A 20126-nucleotide genomic window follows, 5' to 3' on the forward strand; every position below is an offset into this window, starting at 1 on the left:
ACTGAATAGGTGCAGGGGCTGGGGTGGGACGGAGTGTGTGACATGGTCGGACCTGCTCTTTTTAAGATTTGAAAGCTACCACCTATCCGCTCCTGAAAAGCATGCATTCATTCACTTATACAATCAATAACATTTATTAAGTGCCTGCAAAATTTAGGATGATTGCCCCTGCCTTCACCTCCACTCGGTCTTTCAGCTTCGCCTCTGCAGAGGTGCCTAAATCCACGTGATTTACCCGCAGGTCCTTTAATTTCAAATCCAACACTCGTTTCATTACACCGAGGCTGGGATTCGAAGTGTCAGGGCCGGGGTGGGTTCGGCTGAGGGATGGAGCAATGAGAACTGAAAACGCAAAGCTCACATCGGCCCCTACAGTCCTAAAGACGGTGCAGCGCTTTCGAGTTAACCGAACAAGGGAGAAGGGTATGGAGCTGCACATGCGCAGTGTCACAGGTCGACCTGGGTTCGATGCAGCACCCAGCCAAGCTAGACAGTCCCGCGCGCAACCGCGTAGGAGACGGAAACGACGCTCCGGACACCGGACTGTTATCCTCTCGCTGTCCGTTCGTTCCGGGTCCTCCTCTTTTAATCCCGCCCAAGAGCCGCCATTTTTTTCTCCCAAGTAGCCACTTCGGCCTCCTCTGTCACGTGACAAAGGACCACTTTCTCGTCACACACATCCCCCGCCCCCCGCCGCCCCTTTTGCTTGCTCTCGATTTTCCGGAGGGAAAAAGAAAGTCTCTTTGCCTTTGGGAGAGATGACAATTGAAGGTCACCGTGTCGCCAAATTCAGTTTTAGCCTCCATCCGGCAGACCTCCCTCCTTCACAAAGTTATATGTTCGTGGGGAAGGGGAGGGAAATGCGCGAGAAAAAATAAATGCCATCTCCCTAGCTAGCCCCATTCCCGCTTGGAACGCACTCCCTCTTCCCCTAGCTTCTGGAAGCCTTAGGTTCAGCTCTGGGACTGCTTCTTACAAGAAGCCCTCAATGTCTGGTTTCTCCCTCCCTCCCTCCTCAAATTAGTACCTATGGACTCAGCTATGTACGAGTTATCTTCCCTTACGGAAGGAAAAGCGGCTAGAGGGCCAGATGCCCAGGACAATTCAAAGTCAAGTCGACACGCATTTATCAAGTGCCTACTGTGTGCCAGGCACTGAGTTTAGCACTGAGGATACAAAGACAAAAACAAACAACAGCCTCTGCCCTCGGCCCTCTCCGGAGTGGAGAGATAACACCTGCTTTCTGCCCCAAGTTATGCCAAGCCAGTTCCTGCCCTCGAGGAGCTCACAGTCGGGGGAAGAGGGACGAGACACTACAAAGTCCTAGGTGCTTTCCACCGCCCAGGGTCCCCAAAGCCCCGGACGCGGAAAGAAGGACCAAACGTTCAGCATTCCAAGCCTGCCTGTCCTTGCAGGGATCATTAACCAAGGCTGCAGTTTTCCGGGGGGTGAGGGGGTGGAGGGGAGGGGGAGAGGGGGAATTGGCGAATCAGATAAGCAGGAACCGGTAGGGTCAATTTTGAGTCTGCCGGGCTGGGCTCTCGCCGTCTCCCCCACGCCAGCTGCGCCGCCTTACGTCCACGCGGGAGAATGCACCGTGGGACAGAGCCCGGGAAGGGGCGGGCGCTTGGAGGACGGGGAAGCCGGGAGGCCCGCCGCGGAGCCTGGGGCTGGGAATGCGGGGCTGGGGGCGTGGAAGGGAGGACTGAGGGCCTCGAGGGCTCGCCTTCGCTACGCTGAGGAATCCCGGGCGGCGCATCCGACGCCAAGGCAGCCCCAGGTCAATCTGTGCCCCCAGTGCGCCCTGACCTCCTCTCCTGTGATTGCAAAGCTCGCCTGCCCCGGCCTCCCCGCTCCAGAGGAAGCCTGGTCCGCCCGGGGTCGGGGAGGCGAAAGAAGCCAGCAGGTACCCTCGAGGGGCCGGGGCCGGCGCCGGCGCCGCCGCCGCCTAGACTAGGTCTTGCCGGGGGAAATGAGGGAGGTGAAGGAGAGTCTAGGAGCTTTAGCAACAGGCAAGGACAAGGAAGGGGAATGGAAGGGCTGGCTGGGGTGCAGCGGTGGGAAGGGGTGAGGGGATGGAGGATTGGGGGCGGGCGCAGTTGGGGACCTTCGAACCAATGGGGAAGGTGCGGGGAAGGCTATTGATGCTGGATGCCTCTGGAGAGGCTGCTGGGGACTTGTGTATCTTTCTTTCCTTTTCTCCTCTTCCCTCCTTCCCTGCCCCATCCCCTAGGTGCACTCATTCTGCCTGCCATCTTCAGCAGTTAGAGGTTCTTCTCCGGAGCTGCTTCTTTTGGGGATCAGGTAAGTGCATGACTCCTCCCCGCCCCAGTTCCCAGTTGGGGTGAGGTTGACTTGTATGAGACGGTCAACCAAACCAAACTGACTCTTATCTACAGCCTCCTTAACCACAGTGGGAAGCATGTGAGGGCCAGGGTTTGAGGAGTGTACATGGGCTCGAAAGTGTTGTGATGGGTGGTAGGGACTGATTAGGGAGAGTATCCCTAATGCAGTATCCACACACACGTACACACACACCCACACACACTATTATTATTACAATTATTATTGTTAGTGGAGAAAGTTCTAGTCTGGGAGTCCTAATATTGTATATCACTATATTTTTGCTTTTCACCTTCCTAGTCTGCCTTAGTTTTTCCACCTATGAAGGGGATGGGGACAATAACATTTGCCTCCCCACACTTCAGGGATAAGATCAGGGAATTTCTTCCCTGTGTAGTGGTGAAGAAAGAGATTAAGGGTAGAGCAGGAGACCAAGGGATGTGAAGAAGATCTAGTAGATACGTATGGTTGGGACTTGGCATAGGGTATGGGTGATGTGGAAATATGGGGTTTTGGAGGTTTGTGTTCCATTTTTGAGGTAAGAGGAGGGGGATGACATAGAGGGTGGAGATATTGCTGCTTTAGGACTCTGGTGGAGCTGGAAAGGAGAAGGGTTTTCTGCTTGTCATCTTACTTCCTCTTTTGGGTAGCAGTACCCAAGATCAGCTTCCTTTTCAGAAAGGGAATGGATGGGGAGGAAAATCTGTGACCAGATTCTAAAATCCTTGCCCTCCTCAGAGCCCAGATACACCTTCCCTAAACATTGAGCATAGGATTTGGGAATGAGGGCAATTGTAAGAGCATTAGTCATCAAGGCTTTTGACTGGCTTTTGTGGGGGCCTCTCCTGAGATACTTAGGGCGTTTGTTGCCAAAATTTTTAAAAAATGGGCAAGGGGGTAGTTTTAAATGAGTTCTAGAGGGATACTTTGCCCTGGGCTACAGATTATGTTGTATATCTGCCACCCTGGGCCTTTCTTGCTAATATGCTTATAGTGTTATAATTCCCTGAACAACAGATTTTTGAGAGGACTTTTGGTGGGTTGTGGGTTATTTATGGAGAGAGAATTCTCTCTGGCACTACAGGAAATTATAGGGGATCAGTGGCAAATTTTGCCCTGTTCTGTGCTTTGGTGGGTTACAGTCCCTGCCCCTGTCTTCAACTCAGCTTCTGTCTCTCCCACAGGCTTTGTTACCTGTTCACATATCTGTCTACCCCCAGCCATGGCAAGTGAGAGTTCCCCACTACTAGCTTACCGGCTCCTTGGGGAAGAAGGAGCTACATTTCTGCCGTATGGGATGGGGGGTCCTGGAGGTGGGGCCCTCCGGAAACTCTCCACCTTCCTCGGTGTTGTAGTGCCCACAGTTCTCTCCATGTTCAGCATTGTGGTCTTCATGAGGATAGGTGAGGAGCTGGGGAAAGAGCTAGATATCTGAGATTCAATGTTTAGAAGGAAGAGGAGGATGGTTGTATGATGTGTGGGGAGGCTTTGAGTAGTAGGAAGTGTCTTGCTGAAATGCAAAGAGACACTGGATTTGGGGTCAGAGGGCCTATGTTCGAATTCCAGCTCGGTTACTCATTAGCTGGGTGACCTTGTACAAATCACATAGCCCTTCTGGGCCTAAATTTTCTCCTCTACAAAATGGTTTATGGACTATCTTGAACTACATGGTCTCTTTAAGAGCCCTTACAATCTCAATTCCACATAATCTCATTCTATCCTTTGCCCTTTTACACAGAGCAGGATCTGTGTGTTGGTGCCCCTGTGGTCCCTATTCACTTCATTCTCCACTCACTTACTCAGGGGACATGTTGAATTGAGAGAGATTGGTGGAAAGGATTCTCTTCCCTTGTCAGGTCCATGATCACTTAGTGGGGTGGGAGCATCTACAACCCTATATAACCTTACTTCTCTATAATCTTATTTTCCTGCTTTCCTTACAGGATTTGTAGTAGGCCATGCTGGGCTGGTCCAAGCTTTGGCCATGCTGCTGATTGCCTACTTCATCCTGGTGTTGACTGTCCTCTCTGTTTGTGCCATCGCCACCAATGGAGCTGTGCGTGGGGGTGGAGCCTACTGTATCCTCCTGTGAGGGCTAAGCAAGGGGTGGGCACTTGTTGTATTCTCCAGTACAGATAAGGTGGGGCAATGGGGCAGAGTTTGGGGATTCATTCTGAAGTCTGGTCAAGGAATGGTTACCTCCTTGAAGAGATAACCTGCACGGACTGTGGAATCTACTTGTAGATTGGTGAAAGGGTACTGGCCACTGTGTTAGAATGAGTACTCTTTGCAATGAGTGGCCCACCTAGGTTTCAAGTCTTTATTTTTCTTTAACTTTCCCTTCTCTTGTGCTTCCCCCTTTCAGTCATGATCAGCAGGACATTGGGTCCTGAGTTTGGAGGAAGTATTGGGCTTATGTTCTTCCTGGCCAACGTCTGTGGCTGTGCTGTCTCTGTGCTGGGGCTGGTGGAAGCCATACTGGATGTCTTTGGGGCTGGTTCGTTCTACCAACTCTGGGTCTCCAGAGTGGGGGAGGAGCCAGGAAACTCCAAGGTCTTGGGGAGTCTGAGGTGTTGGGATTGTTTTTGGTAGAAGAATGCCCTGGGGAAGGGGTGATAGCCAGTTAATCAGTGAGTATTTCTTGAGTATCTTCTATGTGCTCAACCCTGTGCAGTAGTAGCAGAGGATAAAGGGTTTGAGACATGATGCCTGCCTTCAAGGAGCTTATGTTGTAGTAGGGGAGAAGGGACAGATGAAATAAATATGCAACGGGGGCCATGGAGGTGTGTGGTGAGCCTGTTTTTCCAGGTATGCTCCTAAGTTGAGAGCAGGAGCCCCCACCACTCATGTCTTAAAGCAGACTTACCAAACACCTGTATGTCCTAGCACTGGGCCCAACTGGCCCCTACTGTACTCACACACACAAAAAAAATGCTGAGTTGTGAGGTGCTCGGTATAGTCCCACAAAAGGAGCACTGGATTTGGAATAAGAGGACCTATATTTTAATCCATACTCTGCCACTTCCCAGTGTGACTGTAAGCAAATCACTTCCCCTCCGAGAGATTCAGTTTCCTTCTCTCTGCCATGCAGGAGTTGGAGCAGATAGTCTCTCTTAGCTCTTAATCCTAACTATATTCCTGCTAGGAAATTGAGAGAGAGAGAAAGAGAGAGAGATCAGCCAGGGTTGACATGCTTAGGAAAGAATTAGGAAGGGGGCAGCTAGGTGGCACAGTGGATCTGGCCCTGGAGTCAGAACCACCTGAGTTCAAATCTGGCCTCAGACACATGACACTTACTAGCTGTGTGACCCTGGGCAAGTCACTTAGCCCCGATTGTCTCACCAAAAAAAGAATTAGGAAATTTCTTAGGAAAGAGCTGGAAGGGGCCTCAGTTGTCTAGTCCAACCCCCTCGTCTCACAAAAAAATAAAATGAGGCCCAGAATGGTGAAGTGATTTGTCAGAGATCATAATAGCAGAGCCAAGAATTGAATCTGGGTCCTCTGATTCCAAATCCAGAGTTCTTTTCCCAGGGCTATGCTGCTTCTCCAAGGGTTTGTCCAGAATTCAATTCAACTCAAATTTGACGGATCTGTGGTAAATTACTGTTACTTGAAGGCAGTTGGTCTAAGTCAACTTTGACTTTAACAGATTCTTAACATAGGGTCCATGACTTGTTGTTATTATAATTGATTCCCTTTGTAATCCTATGTATTTTATTGTATGCATTTAAAAACATTATTCTAAGAAGGAGTTCATAGGTTTCACAAGACTTCCAGAGGGGTCCATGATACCAAAAAAGGTGAAGAGCTCTTGGTTTAGTTGCTTTCTAAGATCCCTACCAGCTCTAATATTTTATTATCCTTTGAAACATTTGTTAATCATTAAATTCAGAGATGTGGTCCTAGCCATGGAACTCATAGTGTTTGATGACATTCATGAGAATCACTGGAATATTTTTAAGGGCCTGTTCAGATTTGGCAATGTTATACATGATTTCATAGGGCCCTATACCTCAATTTAGGTGGACCTCAGATTTGGATAGTGTTTTTGGAGTGCTACTTCCTCCCCCGAATGATTCCATCCCTGTCTCTCCCCCAGATACATCAGGGCCAGCAGGGATACGAGTGCTTCCCCAAGGCTATGGCTGGAATCTTCTGTATGGAACAATGTTGTTGGGCCTGGTGGGTGGGGTCTGTATCTTGGGAGCTGGCCTCTATGCGCAGGCCTCCTTCCTTACATTCCTGCTGGTCTCTGCCTCCTTGGCCTTGGTCCTGATCAGCTTTATGGCTGTGGGGCCCCGAGATGTCACCCTCCCTCTTAGGCCAGGCACCAATGGCTCCTCGACAGTCCCCCAGCTGGGCCACTTCACTGGCTTCAACACTAGCACCCTGAAGGCCAACTTGCATGGTGAGTAGAAGCTGTAATTTGGGGCTCTGCAGAAGGGGAGAAGGGAAGGGCTATCCAAGGCCAAGAGTGACAATCAAAATCCTGAGATGAAGGCGAGAACTGAAGGAGAAAGCATTTGGGTATGGGATACTGAGAAATCGGGAAGCAAGGTCCCAGCAAGTAAATCAACAAATGTGTCTTACCCTCCCGCTCTGCAGCCAGCACTGTGGGGGGACACAAGAGAAGCCTTAGAGAGACTTTCTGCCCTTAAGGAGATGTGGAGATAAGTTACATTCAGGGAATAATTAAATAATGAAAGACAACATAGGTGGTAGAGTGAGTCGTTTAAACAAAGACTGCCACCATGGGCTGGAATGGCAGGAGGAAGCGAGACTTGAGCCTCGTCTTGATGGCAGGGGAGAAGGCTTTAGGTCAGCTCAGAAGGGAAGGGAAGCATACCAAGGCAGGAATGAAAGGACAAAAAGGCACAGTAAACTTACGGGCGAGTAGGAAAGACTAGCCTGGCTAGAGCAGAGAGAGAGGCTGGTTGGGGTGGAGGGAAAATGAGAGCTGGAACGTTGGAAGAGAAAGACAAGTATCCTAGCCTCGAGGACGGGGGTGTGGAAGAAGGGGAGAGGCTGCCTGGTTCCCAGGAGAGCTGTCCCTAGCCCCTTCCTCCTCTGTGTGTTCCTTTCTCAGCGGGTTATGCGCAGGACTACACCACCGGGGCCACTATGACCTTTGCCAGTGTGTTTGCCGTCCTCTTCAATGGCTGCACAGGCATCATGGCTGGGGCCAACATGTCAGGTGAGTGAGTCACTGTTGTCTTTGACCTCCACAAGTCCTGAGCAGATGGTGAAGGGTCAAGCAGTGATGAGGAATTGACTTCATTTCTAGGAGATACCCCTTGGGGTCAGGAGGCCTGGATTGATGGCTCAGCTCTGACAGTTCTTAACAGGGTGACCTCTTCACCTCTCTACATCAGTTTTCAAATGGGGATGATGGAACTTGTCCTGTCTTCCTTGCAGGATTATTGAAGAAAGTCCTTTATAAATTAGCACTCTGTGGAAGGGTAAATGTTGTTCTTTGGCCCTAACTTTGTTCTTACCTGCATATTATCCTGATTTCTTTGTATGGCCAGACTCCATCCTCGGAAAGGAAAACCTTTGACGTTTGATGGGGTCAGAGGACCCTAAGGATTGACATTTCCCATGCTCTGTCACCTAACGTGTCTTCTTTTCCTTTCCAACCCCTCTTTTCCCCAGGGGAGTTGAAGGACCCGAGCCGAGCTATCCCTCTGGGCACTACTATTGCTGTGGTGTATACGTTCTTCATCTATGCTCTGCTGTTCTTCTTCTCCAGCTTTACCGGGGACGGGGGGGGGGGGGGAGGTGGAACTGGGACCCCAGGTTTTGGGGGTGGGAGTGAACAAGAAGTCCTTGGAGAGGAACTAGATATTTAGGTCTCTGTGGGAGGTATAGGCTGGGGCAGGGAGAGGATATCTGGGTCCCTAAGGGAAGCAAGGTTGAAACAAGAATTATGGACAAGAGAACAGGCTCTCTATGTCACTGATTGGGACTAGTGAGGGCTAGGCATGAGAATAGTTAGATAGCAGGTGTCTTCTTTGTTTCGCTGTCTCAAGGACATTGCTGCAGGAAGACTATGGATTCTTTCGAGGCATCAGCCTATGGCCTCCAATGGTGCTAATTGGGGTGTATGCTGCATCACTCTCAGCCTCCATGAGCTCACTCATTGGTGCCTCACGCATTCTCCATGCCCTGGCGCAGGATGACCTCTTTGGTGGGTTTTCTCCTTTATTCCTTGTCCTCAATCCCCCCCCCATTTTTTAACATTTTTATTTAAAGTTTTGAGTTCCAAATTCTATCCCTCCCTCCCTCCCCTTCCCCTTCCCTGAAGATGGTAAGCAATCACATATAGGTTATACATGTGCAATTATGTAAAACATTTCCATATTAGTCATTTTGTACAAGAAGACTCAAAGAAAAAATTCAAAGTAAGTAAGTAAAAAATAGCATACTTCAGTCCGAAGTCAGTCAATATCGGTTCTTTGCCTGGAGGCAGAGAGTATACTTCATCTTTAGTACTTTGGGATTGTCTTGGATCGTTATGTTGCTGAGAATAGCCAGATCATACACAGTTCTTCATCAAACAGTATTGCTTTACTGTGTAAAACGTTCTGGTTCTGTTCACTTCACTTTGCATCAGTTCATGTAAGTCTCTCTAGGTTTTACTGAAATTATCATGCTTTTCACTTCTTTTAGGACAATAATATTCCATTCCATTCATATACCACAGCTTGTTTAGCCATTCCCCAATTGATGGGCATCCCTTTGATTTCCAATTCTCAGTCACCACACAAAGAGCTGTTATAAATATTTTTGTATAAATAGGTCCTTTTCCCTTTTTTTGGATGTCTTTGGAATATAGACCTAGCAGTGGTATTGCTGGATTAAAGTGTATGCACAGTTTTGTAGCCCTTTGGGCATAGTTCCAACTTGCTCTCCAGAATTGTTGGATCACTTCACAACTCCACCAATAGTTTTCCCACATCCCCTCCAACATTCAGCATTTTCCTTTTTTGTCATATTAGCCAATCTGATAGATGTGAGGTGGTACCTCAGAGTTGTTTTAATTTGCATTTCTCTGATTAATAATGATTTAGAGCATTTTTTCATATGACTATAGATAGCTTTTATTTCTTTGTCTGAAAACTGCTTGTTCATAACCGTTGACCATTTATCAGTTGGGGAATGACTTGTATTTTATAAATTTGACTCAGTTTTCTACATATTTGAGAAATGAAGCTTTTATCGGAGATACTTGTTGCAAAAAAATTTTTTTCCTAGTTTTCTGCTTTCCTTGCAATTTTGGTTGCATTGGTTTTGTTTGTGCAAAACCTTTAACATTTTATATAATCAAAATTATCTGTTTTACATTTTGTAATGCCTTCTATGTCTTCTTTGGTCCTAAATTCTTCCCTTATCCATAAATCTGACAGATAAATTATTCCATGCTCTCAGTTTTGATGAGTGTATATCTCTATATTCATTCCCTCCCTCCACCCCACCCCACCTCTACTCCCTTCCCTAGTTCTATGACCTTCTTGAATTCTCTGGGTTTTCTTGAATTCTCCCTTTACCATTTGTTGCTTTCCTCCCGCCTCGTTATCCTTTGAAGTTTTCTTGTTTAACCTCTGCCTGTCCCATCTCTTTTCCCTGCAGGGATAATTCTGGCTCCAGCAAAAGTTGTATCCCAGGGGGGGAACCCCTGGGGAGCTGTGTTGTACTCCTGGTGCCTAGTGCAGGTGAATTGGGGGGACTGTCTTTCTTTCTTCCCTAAATGGACAGGAAGCTGGGTGGGAAGTCAGCTCTGAGGGAAATGTGGACCGTGTGGATTTTGGCCAAGGGCAGGGGTTGGCATTTGGGTTTGGTGAGGGGACCTAAGCACTCTTTTCCTCTAGGTAATGCTTCTGGTTGGGAAACTCAACACCCTGGCAGCTGTGGTCACAGTGTTCTACCTGGTAGCCTATGCCGCGGTGGATCTTTCATGTCTGAGCCTTGAGTGGGCATCGGCCCCCAACTTCCGGTGAGGGGCATGTGACTTAGGCTCTGGAGGGAACATTGATATTTTAGAAGTCTGGGATTCTGAGTTGGAAGGATCAGAGAGTTAGAGATGGAAGGGACCTTAGGGTTATTTAATCCAATCCCCTTATTTTATAGTTGAGGAAATTCAGGCCCAAGGAGGTTATGTGACTTGCCCAAGGTAGTAAGTAGCACAGTTGGGATTTGAATTCAGGTCCTTTGACTCTAAATCCCATGCTTTTTTGACCGACTCACATAGGCCTAGAGAAATCAAATGACATGCCTAGTAAATGGCGGGGTTAGAACTGGAACTTTTGATGCTCTACCCAGTGTTATTTCTACTATGTCATGCCTAGGAGTGGGGGTGGGAATAGAGAAAAAAAATTTGGATTTAGGTCCCTTAGAGGTTGCTGAAGGGGGCCTGGAATGAATTAACCTTGTGCCTGAGGGTACAGAGCTGGGAGTCTCATGGTCATCGATCCTTGTCTTAAGTGGTCTGTCTTTCTGTCATTAGCCCCACTTTCAACCTGTTCTCCTGGCACACCTGCCTGTTGGGCATGGCCTCTTGCCTACTCATGATGTTCCTCATCAGCCCAGGAGCTGCAGGTGGATCTCTGCTGCTCATGGGGCTGCTTTCTGCCCTGCTCACTGCCCGAGGAGGGCCCAGCAGCTGGGGCTATGTCAGTCAAGCCCTGCTGTTCCACCAGGTTAGCAGGGGAAGGGAGTCAGGGAAGTGCTGGTAGGGGTTGCATGAAGCTTCCTTATCATTGTCCTTAACCCTGGGTGGGAGTTTGTGAGGGGGTTTCCAGGGGTGCTGTCCCAAGAGAGACTCGCACTAGTACCTAAGGTGAGAAGAGAAGTGGGCTGGGGACGTAGTGGGATGAGAAATGCTGTATAATGCTGTATCCTAATCCTTATCTACTCAGGTCCGAAAGTACCTGTTGCGGCTGGACGTGCGGAAGGACCATGTAAAGTTCTGGCGACCACAGCTACTGCTGTTGGTGGGAAACCCACGAGGGGCACTACCCCTGCTGCGGCTGGCCAATCAGCTTAAAAAGGGTGGCCTCTATGTGCTGGGCCATGTCATCCTGGGAGACCTTGGTGAGGACCTCCCACACCCCCAAATGTACTCTGATAGCTCCCACTCCTAAGTCCCTTGATTCCCTAGTTCCTTTGAAACATCATTAATGTTCTCTAGCCACCCCTCCCTCTGGGCCTCTGGGGAATGGAAAGAAGTTTCCATGTAAGACTTTGAGGAAGAGGATGCAGATTTTCTGATGTTTCCCATTCTCGAAATCCCCACTCAGATTCTCTGCCCTTGGACCCTGTGCAGCCCCAGTATGGGGCATGGCTGAGTCTCATAGATCGTGCTCAAGTGAAGGCTTTTGTGGACCTTACTCTCTCACCTTCCGTGCGTCAGGGGGCCCAACATCTGCTGCGTATTTCTGGTCTTGGTGAGACTCTCCTCCCCACATCCTCTCAGCCCTTTCCTTGTTCTCTCCCCACCTTCTCCTCATGATGCCTGCTGCTAGTTTCTGTTTCCATTTGTGTCAGTCAGAAAATGTTTATAAATCTGCCAGTTTGGGTAAGGGACTGGGCTAGGCTTTGTGGGAGGAATATGAGGCACAGTCCCTACAGTTGTGGGGATTGTAATCTATTTGGGGAAGTAAAATATGCACATACACAGAGGCAGATAATTAATAATACGAGGCAATATGTGGTAAGCTTCAGATGAATGGTACAGATAATCGCTCTAAGAATATAGAGAACGGAGTCAGTCAGCACATCTTTATTAAGGCATGTAGTAATGTGCCAAGCACTGAGCTAAGTATAGGGGATACAAAGAAAGGTAAAATAGTCCTTGCTCTCAAGAAGCTTCCAAGCTAATGGGGGAGAGGAACTATATGCAAACAACTGTGTATAAACAAGATATGTAGAGGGTAAGTTGGAAATAATCTCAGAGAGAAGGTGCTAGTAGTAAGGGAGTTTAGGAAAGGTTTTTTGTGGGAGGTGAGATTTTTAGCTGAGGCTGCAGGAAGTCAGGAGTTAGAGGTGAGAAAAGCATGGGAGATAGCCAGTGAAAAGACACTGAGTAAAGGAGATGGAAAGCAAAAAGGCCAGCATCCTTAGATTGTAGAGTAGGAAGGGTGTAAAGTATAATCAGACTGGAAAGGTAGGATGGGACCTGATTATGAAGGGCTTTAAAAACCAAACAGAAGATTTTATATTTAATCCTGGAGATATTTGGGAACCAAGGAGTTTATTAAATGGGAGTGGGGTGGATGGGAGAAGGTTGACATGTTTAGACCTATCCTTGAGGAATATCCCCTTAGCTTCTGAGTAGATGATGGACTGGAGAGCAACCAGCAAGCTATTTCAGTAGTCTAGGAAGGAGGCCTACATGAGAGTAGAGAAAAGTAGAAGAATATGAGAGATGTTACAAAGGTAAAATGAACAGATCTCATGAGAGATAGTAAGTTGAGGATGATACTTAGGTTGCTAGGCCAGGTAACTGGGAGGATTGTGGTGCCCTCAGCAGTCATAGGGAAGTTAGGAAGAGGGAAGGGCTTTTAGGAAAAGATAATGAATTCAGTTTTTTTTTATTTTGTTTTTGCTTTTTGGTGAGGCAATCAGGGTTAAGTGACTTGCCCAGGGTCACACAGTAAGTATCAAATGTCTTGAGGCCGCATTTGAATTCAGGTCCTCTTGACTCCAAGGCCAGAGTTCTATCCATTGCGCCACCTAGCTGCCCTTTGAATTCAGTTTTGAACATGTGTTTAAGCTGTCTATGGGACATCCAGTTAGAGATGTCTGGTAGGCAGTTAGAGATGTGAGACCAGAGGTGAACAAAAAAAATTAGGGCCGGATAAGTAGATTTGAGAAATATTAGAGATAATTGAATCTATGGGAGCTGATGAGATTACCAAGTGAAATAGTATAAGAAGAGAAGGAAAAAGACTGAGGACAAAGCCCACAGTTAGTGAGCCCAACCTGGTGAAGATCCAGCAAAGGAGACCGAGAAAGAACAGTCAGATGGGTAGGAGGAGAACCACAAGCACATTGTGCCATGAAAACCTAGAGAAGAGGGTAAAGGGAAGAAAAGAGAGAAAGCTAGTCAGAAAGAAAAAAGAGAAGTAAAAGAAGAAAAAAGAAAAGTGATGATGAAAGATGAGAAAGAGAATAGAGGAACAGAAACAGCAATTAACTGTTTCCTTTGTCAAAGGCTGACGAGAAGTCAGGAAAAATGAGGATTGAGAAAAGGCCATTATTAAATTTGGCAATTAAGACATCATTGGTAACTTTGGAAAGAACAGTGTTGGTGGTATGATGAGGTCAGAAGCCAGACTGCAGAAAGATAATTGAGTGAGACAAGAGTTGGTGAAGACATCAACTCTAGACAGCCTTCTCAAGGCATTTAGTCACAAAAGGGAGGAGCAAAATGGGATGATAGGTGATGGATCAAGTGAGTCTTTTTGAGGATGGGGAGACTTGGGCATGTTGTAGTCAGCAGGGAAGCAACCAATAGATAGGGAGAGATTGAAGACTAATAAGAAAATGGGTGTGGTAGAGGGGGTGATCTGCCAGAGAAGATAGGATGAGATAACTTGTGCGTATAAAGGGACTGGCCTTGGTGAAGAGAAGGGTCACTTCTTCATGATAGAGAATAGGGGTGAAGAAGGAGACAGTATAGCAGAATGTATCTGAGCGATGTGAGATGAGGAAGAGAGGAAAAGAAGCTCTCAGTGAGTGTCATTTCACAGAGCAGAACAGAGAATATAACTGTGGAGCAGTCCTTTCAGAGCACAATAGAAAAGTAGATTTGGAGCTGGACATTTGAGGGGTAGGGCTGAGGACCATGGGATTAACAAAGTGGGCAGTAGGGATTGAGAATGACTTCTGTACAGTGACAGCCAGGGGTTCAGATATCACTGGGATGTGGACATCTTGCTCTTAATCTCTGAGTTTAAGTTGGAGAGTAGTCTATTGAGGGAAACAGATGATTAGACTATTCAAGGCTCCCTCTTGAGATACAACATCATAGCAGGTAGAGACATTGAGCCATGTGAGGCCCACGAAGCCACATTTACATCCCAGCAGACAAGTGGAGCAGGTTAAGGTATAGTCTAGGGGATTACAGACAGGTGACAGGTTTGGGCATTTTGGGATGATTCTATAAACAGTTCCATTGATCTGCTTTTCTGGTTTTTTTAACCAATAACAAATATTTTTGATGATTACTATTTTATAATATAATTTTGTTCAGGAGGTGCTCTTTACTCTTTTTTTCCTACTTTTTCCCCCCATTATTTCCTTTGGGATTCTAGGCCTTTTATTCCTCAGAATGAATTATATTATTTTACTTAGCTCTCTTCAAAATATCCCTTGGAAATTTGGCGTGGAAACTTTGACATCTATACGCTACTTTGGACAATATAATTTTTATTATATTGTTATACAACCATGAGCAATGAATTAATTTGTCATTTGTCGTAATTTAATTTGATATATTTGTCATTATTTCAAAGTATTTTGTAATTATATTTACATAAGTCTTGAGTTTGGAGACTGCCAGTGGCTCAGTGGATTGATACTGGACCTGGAGTCAGGAAGACCTAATTTCAGATCCAGCCTCAGATACTTCCTGGCTGTGTGACCCAGGGCAAATCACTTAACCTCTGATTGCATGACAAAATGCATCCACTGGAGAAGAAAATGGCAAACCATTCTAGTATCTTTGCCAAAAACAAAAACCCAGTTGGGGTCACTGGAGAAGAAAATGGCGAACCATTCTAGTACCTTTGCCAAATACAAAAACCCATTTGAGGTCACGAAGGGTCGATAATGACTGAAACTACTAACCCACAAGAAGTCTTGAGATTATCTAGGTAGATTGACTCTGGGAGGCAAATTTTAGGAAGAAAATCTTTAACCTGGAGAGCACCCTAAGAAGAGTTACCAAGATGGTGGACAGCCTTAAGATCATAGCACTTGGAGGCTTTTTGAAGAATCTGGGAATGTTTGGCTTGGCAAAAAAAAAGACTTGGAAGGGGACATGATAGTTATCTCCCTCCCCAGGCTCTCATGTGAAAGAGAGCTAGTTTTTCCTTCTCCCATAAGACAACTAGTAGAATATAAGCGCTTTAAAGACAGGAGTTATTTTGTTGTTGTCCTTGCAATCACAGTTCCTTGAATTAAGCTAGAAGTTGTGGAGAAGCAGAATTAGGCTCAGTGTACCAAGAAACTTTTTAACAGAGCTCCCCAAAAATGGAATGAGCTTTTGGGGGAAGTTATAGGTTCCTGCCCTTAAGGTGTTCAAGAAAAGGTTGGATTTGCCTCCCATTTGGGACTGTTGTAGAGGAGATTTCTTATCCAAGTGTGGTTAAATTTTGTGGCCTCTGAAGCCTCTTCCACCTCTAAAATTTTGTGATTTTTAACATATCCTTTATGGAGTCAGACTTTTTTGCGGGGGGGGAGAGGTAATAAACAAACAAATATATTGGGATCTTGTATTTTCTATACCTTTCCATCAGTTGTGATGCAGTGAAAATGTGATCTTATATAGAAGGTCATTTGTGAATGCCTGCCTTCTCATATTTTCATCAAAGATCTCATTATGATGTTTTTAAGTAAAAAAAAAAAAGAGATAAGTGGGTTTAGTAGTTGCTGATGTCTTAGTTGTGTTTTAGTAGTGATAACACCATCTGTGGAGGTTTTTTTTCCTATTTTCTATTTTTTCTGTTGTTATCTTCAACTCTCTGACTTTGTGAAAATTGGTACCTTGGTACCTTTAAAATTTTGTTGACATTCTGGTAGTTGTTGCCATCACAAGCCAGAGAAAGGTGGAATGTTAACAGATTGATCAGATAAGGGAAATTTATAATTCATAAACATGGAAGTAGAACGTTTATGGCTGATGGTAAGACCAAGAATATGACTTCTGTGTATAGCTGCAGTGGTGGGGAGGAGTAGGTCATGAGAAATGAGCAAGTTGAGGAAGTGGAGATAAGAACATTTGAGAGAATATCTATCAGTATGTACATTTAAGTCCCCTACTATGAGGGAAGGAATTGAGGAGGAAAGACTTTGAGACAGGAGAGTGTCCTAGAAATTGATGGACAACAGCTACTAGAATTTCAGTTGGGTGGTAGATATGGGTTGAGTGAACCTCAAAGAAGGAGAGGTTACCAAGTGACGGTGGTAGAGGGAGAGCCTGGAAATGGAACTGAGGACCAAGGAGTTTCCAGCTCCCTGATCTTGACCTGTCTGTTGAGGAGAATGAATGAAAGTGCAACCAGTGCTGGAAAGGGAGGCCAGGGAGGCATTGTCATCAGGGGAAGCCAGGTCTCTGTGAGAGCCAGAAGATGAAAAGAGTGGGAAAGGAAAACATTTAAGATGAAAGTAAATTTCTTACCTGTGGAGCACTTATTCCAAAGAGCACAGTGGGCAGGTAACCTTAGAGTGAGACATTGGTGGGACTGAGTTGAGAGGGATGGAAATAGGGGAGTGGAGAGTGAGGGATGGAGAATAGAATTTGTATGATGGCAGTTGTCTGTTCAGAATCACTGTAATGGAGAGGGTATGACCTGGTGAGAGTTTGTTGATCATTGCCAAATGAGTTCAGGAGAATTATTAACATCACTAGCGGTTCAGCTTCCTAGTGTCTTCTTAGGGTGTTCAACAGCTTAGGTGAAGGGACTAGTGAGAGGTATTGATGGAATAGTGTTTCTCTCTAGTCCCTTCAGACAGGACAGGTCAGGAGATAGCTGGAGGGAGCAGGAAGGAGCAGGAAGGAATGGCATCTGTCCCATGCAGGCAGGAATGGTCCCCTGTAGGCAAGTGGGAAGAGACCATCTCAGCGGACCAGCATGCAACAATGGAATAGCATCTCCCTAATCCCCTGCCGGCAGGAAGAGAGGCCAGGCCAGGAATGGTGTCTCTCTGATCCCCAGAAGGGATCTCATAGCATCATAGCTAAAGTTGACTCTTTTAAAACAACCCTGCCAGAATGCCAAAGCAAATTGCAAAGCCTCCTCTGCTTTTCTGTCTTAGTACAGAGGTGGCAGCAGAGAGCAACAAACCCTTATGAAAAGCTTTACCTTTCTCCAACTTTAGGTGGCACCAGAGAGCAATAACTGTCTGTGGAGTTCTTGACCAATAAGTCAATTTCTTTTCTTCTTCTTCTTTTTTTTTTTTGGTGAGGCAATTGGGTTGATTTATCCAGGGTCACACAAATAGTAAGTGTTAAGTGTCTAAGGCCAAATTTGAACTCAGGTCCTACTGACTCCAAGGCCGGAGTTCTATCCACTGTGCCACCTAGTCACCCCCAATGAAGTCAATTTCTTTCTGGGACATCAGGAATCACTAAGGTGAACTGAAGCCTTCTTTCAAATGACTGGTTCTAATTGCCCCACCTCCAACAGAGTAGCTTTTCAGGTCCCTTGCTGTATCTTCCCAAGTTCCTCATTGTCTCGTCGCTGTCTGTTCAGTGGCATAAATGATTCTCAATGACTCACCTTTTACTTAAGTCACAGCTCCCCCAGTTTTCCCTGAAAAAAAAAACAAACCATGCCTCCTCCGTAGGAGAAGGATATCTTATTTTCTTGGTTTTGCTCTTTTTGGTCATAAAACATGTAGGTACAAATTAGTATATCTTCCCCCTCCACTTTTTCTCTCTCTCCCTTTCCTCCCACCCAGAGGCTTACGGCATGACTTTCTTATTTGAATCAGCCAGGCAGGAAAGACGGAACAAATTGTCCCTTTGGGAGTCTTTTGTCAGTCTCTCAGTTCTAGTTCAGTAGTTAACAAAAAAATCATTTTTCGCACAGTCACATAGCTAAGTGTCTGAGGCAGGATGTGAATCCTCAGGTCTTCTTGATTTTGAGGCAGCCCTCTACCCAAGATGATAGAATTCCTCTCCTGAAAGAGCGTCCCATGAAATAATATTTATACTTGTCTTTAGGTGGATAATGAAGCTAAACTCTTTATTTGCCTCTCTAAGGAGAATGTAAGGGGTCAAAAAATTGTATGCATTAGCACACTTTGCTTTTAAACTGTAGTCTGTTGCCAGGGCTGTGTTCAAAGACTTTCCAACTAAGTAGAACTTGTCAGAACTTGTACTCCACAGGCATGGCCTTTGAGAACCCAAGATTACCATTTTAATTTTGTAATCACTTCCTTTCATGCATTATATTTACTTATTAAAGTAGGGCTCATCCATGGTGGGATTTCAGTTATTAGGTATAGTCAACTGGGATAATGTATTTGACAACAGTTTGCAGGTTTTCAAAGGTATAATGGCGGCATGAGGATGAGCATATTGAGTGATCCACAATACACAAAGCAAGCTATACTTAGGGCCCACTGACTAAGTGCAAACTAAGAAATGAAGTGCTGAAAGGAGACTTTGAAGGAGTCTGTCTGATTTGTGTGCATTTTTTCCTTCCCTTTCTTGCTCTGCCTTCCTCTCCCCAGGTGGCATGAAGCCCAACACATTGGTCCTAGGATTCTATGATGATACACCCCCTCAAGACCACTTCCTAACAGACCCAGCCTTCTCAGAGCCAATGGAGGGAGGGGGGCCTGCGCTGGACTCCTTGTTCCCTCCACCACGAGCCCCTGGCAGTCCTCGGGCACTCACCCCCCACGACTACGTGGCCACAGTGGTAGATGCCCTGAAGATGAACAAAAATGTTGTGCTAGCTCGAGGATGTTGGGCATTGCCACCTGAACGGCTAACTCGGAGCTCTGGGGGTTCCTCCCAGTCTCACCATGTGGATGTGTGGCCCCTTAACTTGTTGCTGCCAAAAGGGAGCCCTGGTTATGTGGATGTCTGTGGCCTCTTCCTCTTGCAGATGGCAACTATTCTGAGCATGGTACCTGCTTGGCAAAGCGCCAAGCTTCGAATCTTCCTGTGTCTAGGACCTCAGGAAGCTCCTGGGACTGGTGAGGCAAGGCTCCGGGTGTTGCTGAGTCAGCTTCGGATCCGGGCAAAGGTTCAAGAGGTGGTCTGGGGTGAAGGAGCCAGAATAGATGAGGAGGAAGATGAGGGGAACTTTGTGAATGGGAGCCATGGAGATGCTGAGGCTGATGCACTAGCCATTAGTGCCAATGCCCTGGTTCGGGCACAGCAGGCCAGTGGCAGGGGTGAGGGTCCGGGGGGGCCTGAAGGGGATCATAGGAAGGAGGGGCCAACTACAGCCCTTACCTTCCTCTACTTGCCTCGGCCACCTGCTGACCCTGCCCGCTATACTCGATACTTAGCTCTGTTGGAGATGCTGAGCCAGGACCTAGGTCCAACATTACTCATCCATGGGGTCACTCCAGTCACTTGCACTGATCTTTGACTTTCCTCCTCTTTCTTAGGAGGAACTGAGAGGGGAATGATTAGGTCTACTTGCCCATCTCAATTATGTGGTCTCTGTTTGAGATTCAAAGAGGAGGTTAATTTGGGTTTGCCTCCTAGGGCCAAAATCCCAGTAAGGATATTAAATGGGTCATTTTAAGGGGCTTAACTTCTGTCTCCATTGTGGGAAGGGCCCTTCTGCACTGACGAGGGCAGCTGTGCCCCTTTAAATTATGAATGTGTGTGGAAGGGGACTCAGCTTTCCCACTTCAAATCCACTTTGCTTTCACTTCACTGGTGCCTTGTTAGGAGGGGCAGGTTCTCCTCATCTTGGGCTTCTGTTCTTAAGCCTACCTCACCCTGATCCCTTATTTCTGACACTGGCCTCCCAAGGCTTTTTGTATTTTAAACTTTTGTGCTTGCCATGAATAAAAGACCGACATGTTGTGGA

General features: G+C 46.5%; 1 protein-coding gene across 1 annotated transcript; it reads left to right on the top strand.

Annotated features, from left to right (window-relative positions):
• The first annotated feature begins 1686 nt into the window (after positions 1-1686).
• SLC12A9 (solute carrier family 12 member 9) lies at positions 1687-20126 on the top strand. The gene is made up of 15 exons (XM_027843891.1): positions 1687-1906; positions 2234-2304; positions 3528-3746; positions 4287-4421; positions 4709-4840; positions 6443-6751; positions 7430-7537; positions 7996-8105; positions 8371-8530; positions 9973-10055; positions 10212-10336; positions 10847-11039; positions 11259-11433; positions 11640-11786; positions 18805-20126. The coding sequence occupies exons 3-15, from the start codon at positions 3566-3568 to the stop codon at positions 19674-19676; spliced, it is 2730 nt and encodes a 909-aa protein (XP_027699692.1). The 5' UTR covers positions 1687-1906; positions 2234-2304; positions 3528-3565; the 3' UTR covers positions 19677-20126.

The sequence above is a fragment of the Vombatus ursinus genome, unplaced genomic scaffold (genome assembly GCF_900497805.2).
Source record: "Vombatus ursinus unplaced genomic scaffold, bare-nosed wombat genome assembly UNPS02005197.1, whole genome shotgun sequence".
Classification (NCBI taxonomy): domain Eukaryota; kingdom Metazoa; phylum Chordata; class Mammalia; order Diprotodontia; family Vombatidae; genus Vombatus; species Vombatus ursinus.

Excerpts from the sequence above, each read along its gene's own strand:
- SLC12A9 (XM_027843891.1), top strand. The coding sequence starts at position 3,566 with ATGGCAAGTGAGAGTTCCCCACTACTAGCTTACCGGCTCCTTGGGGAA. Across the intron at positions 7,538-7,995 it reads GGCTGGGGCCAACATGTCAG|GGGAGTTGAAGGACCCGAGC; the intron begins GTGAGTGAGTCA and ends TCTTTTCCCCAG. Across the intron at positions 8,106-8,370 it reads TCTCCAGCTTTACCGGGGAC|AGGACATTGCTGCAGGAAGA; the intron begins GGGGGGGGGGGG and ends TTCGCTGTCTCA.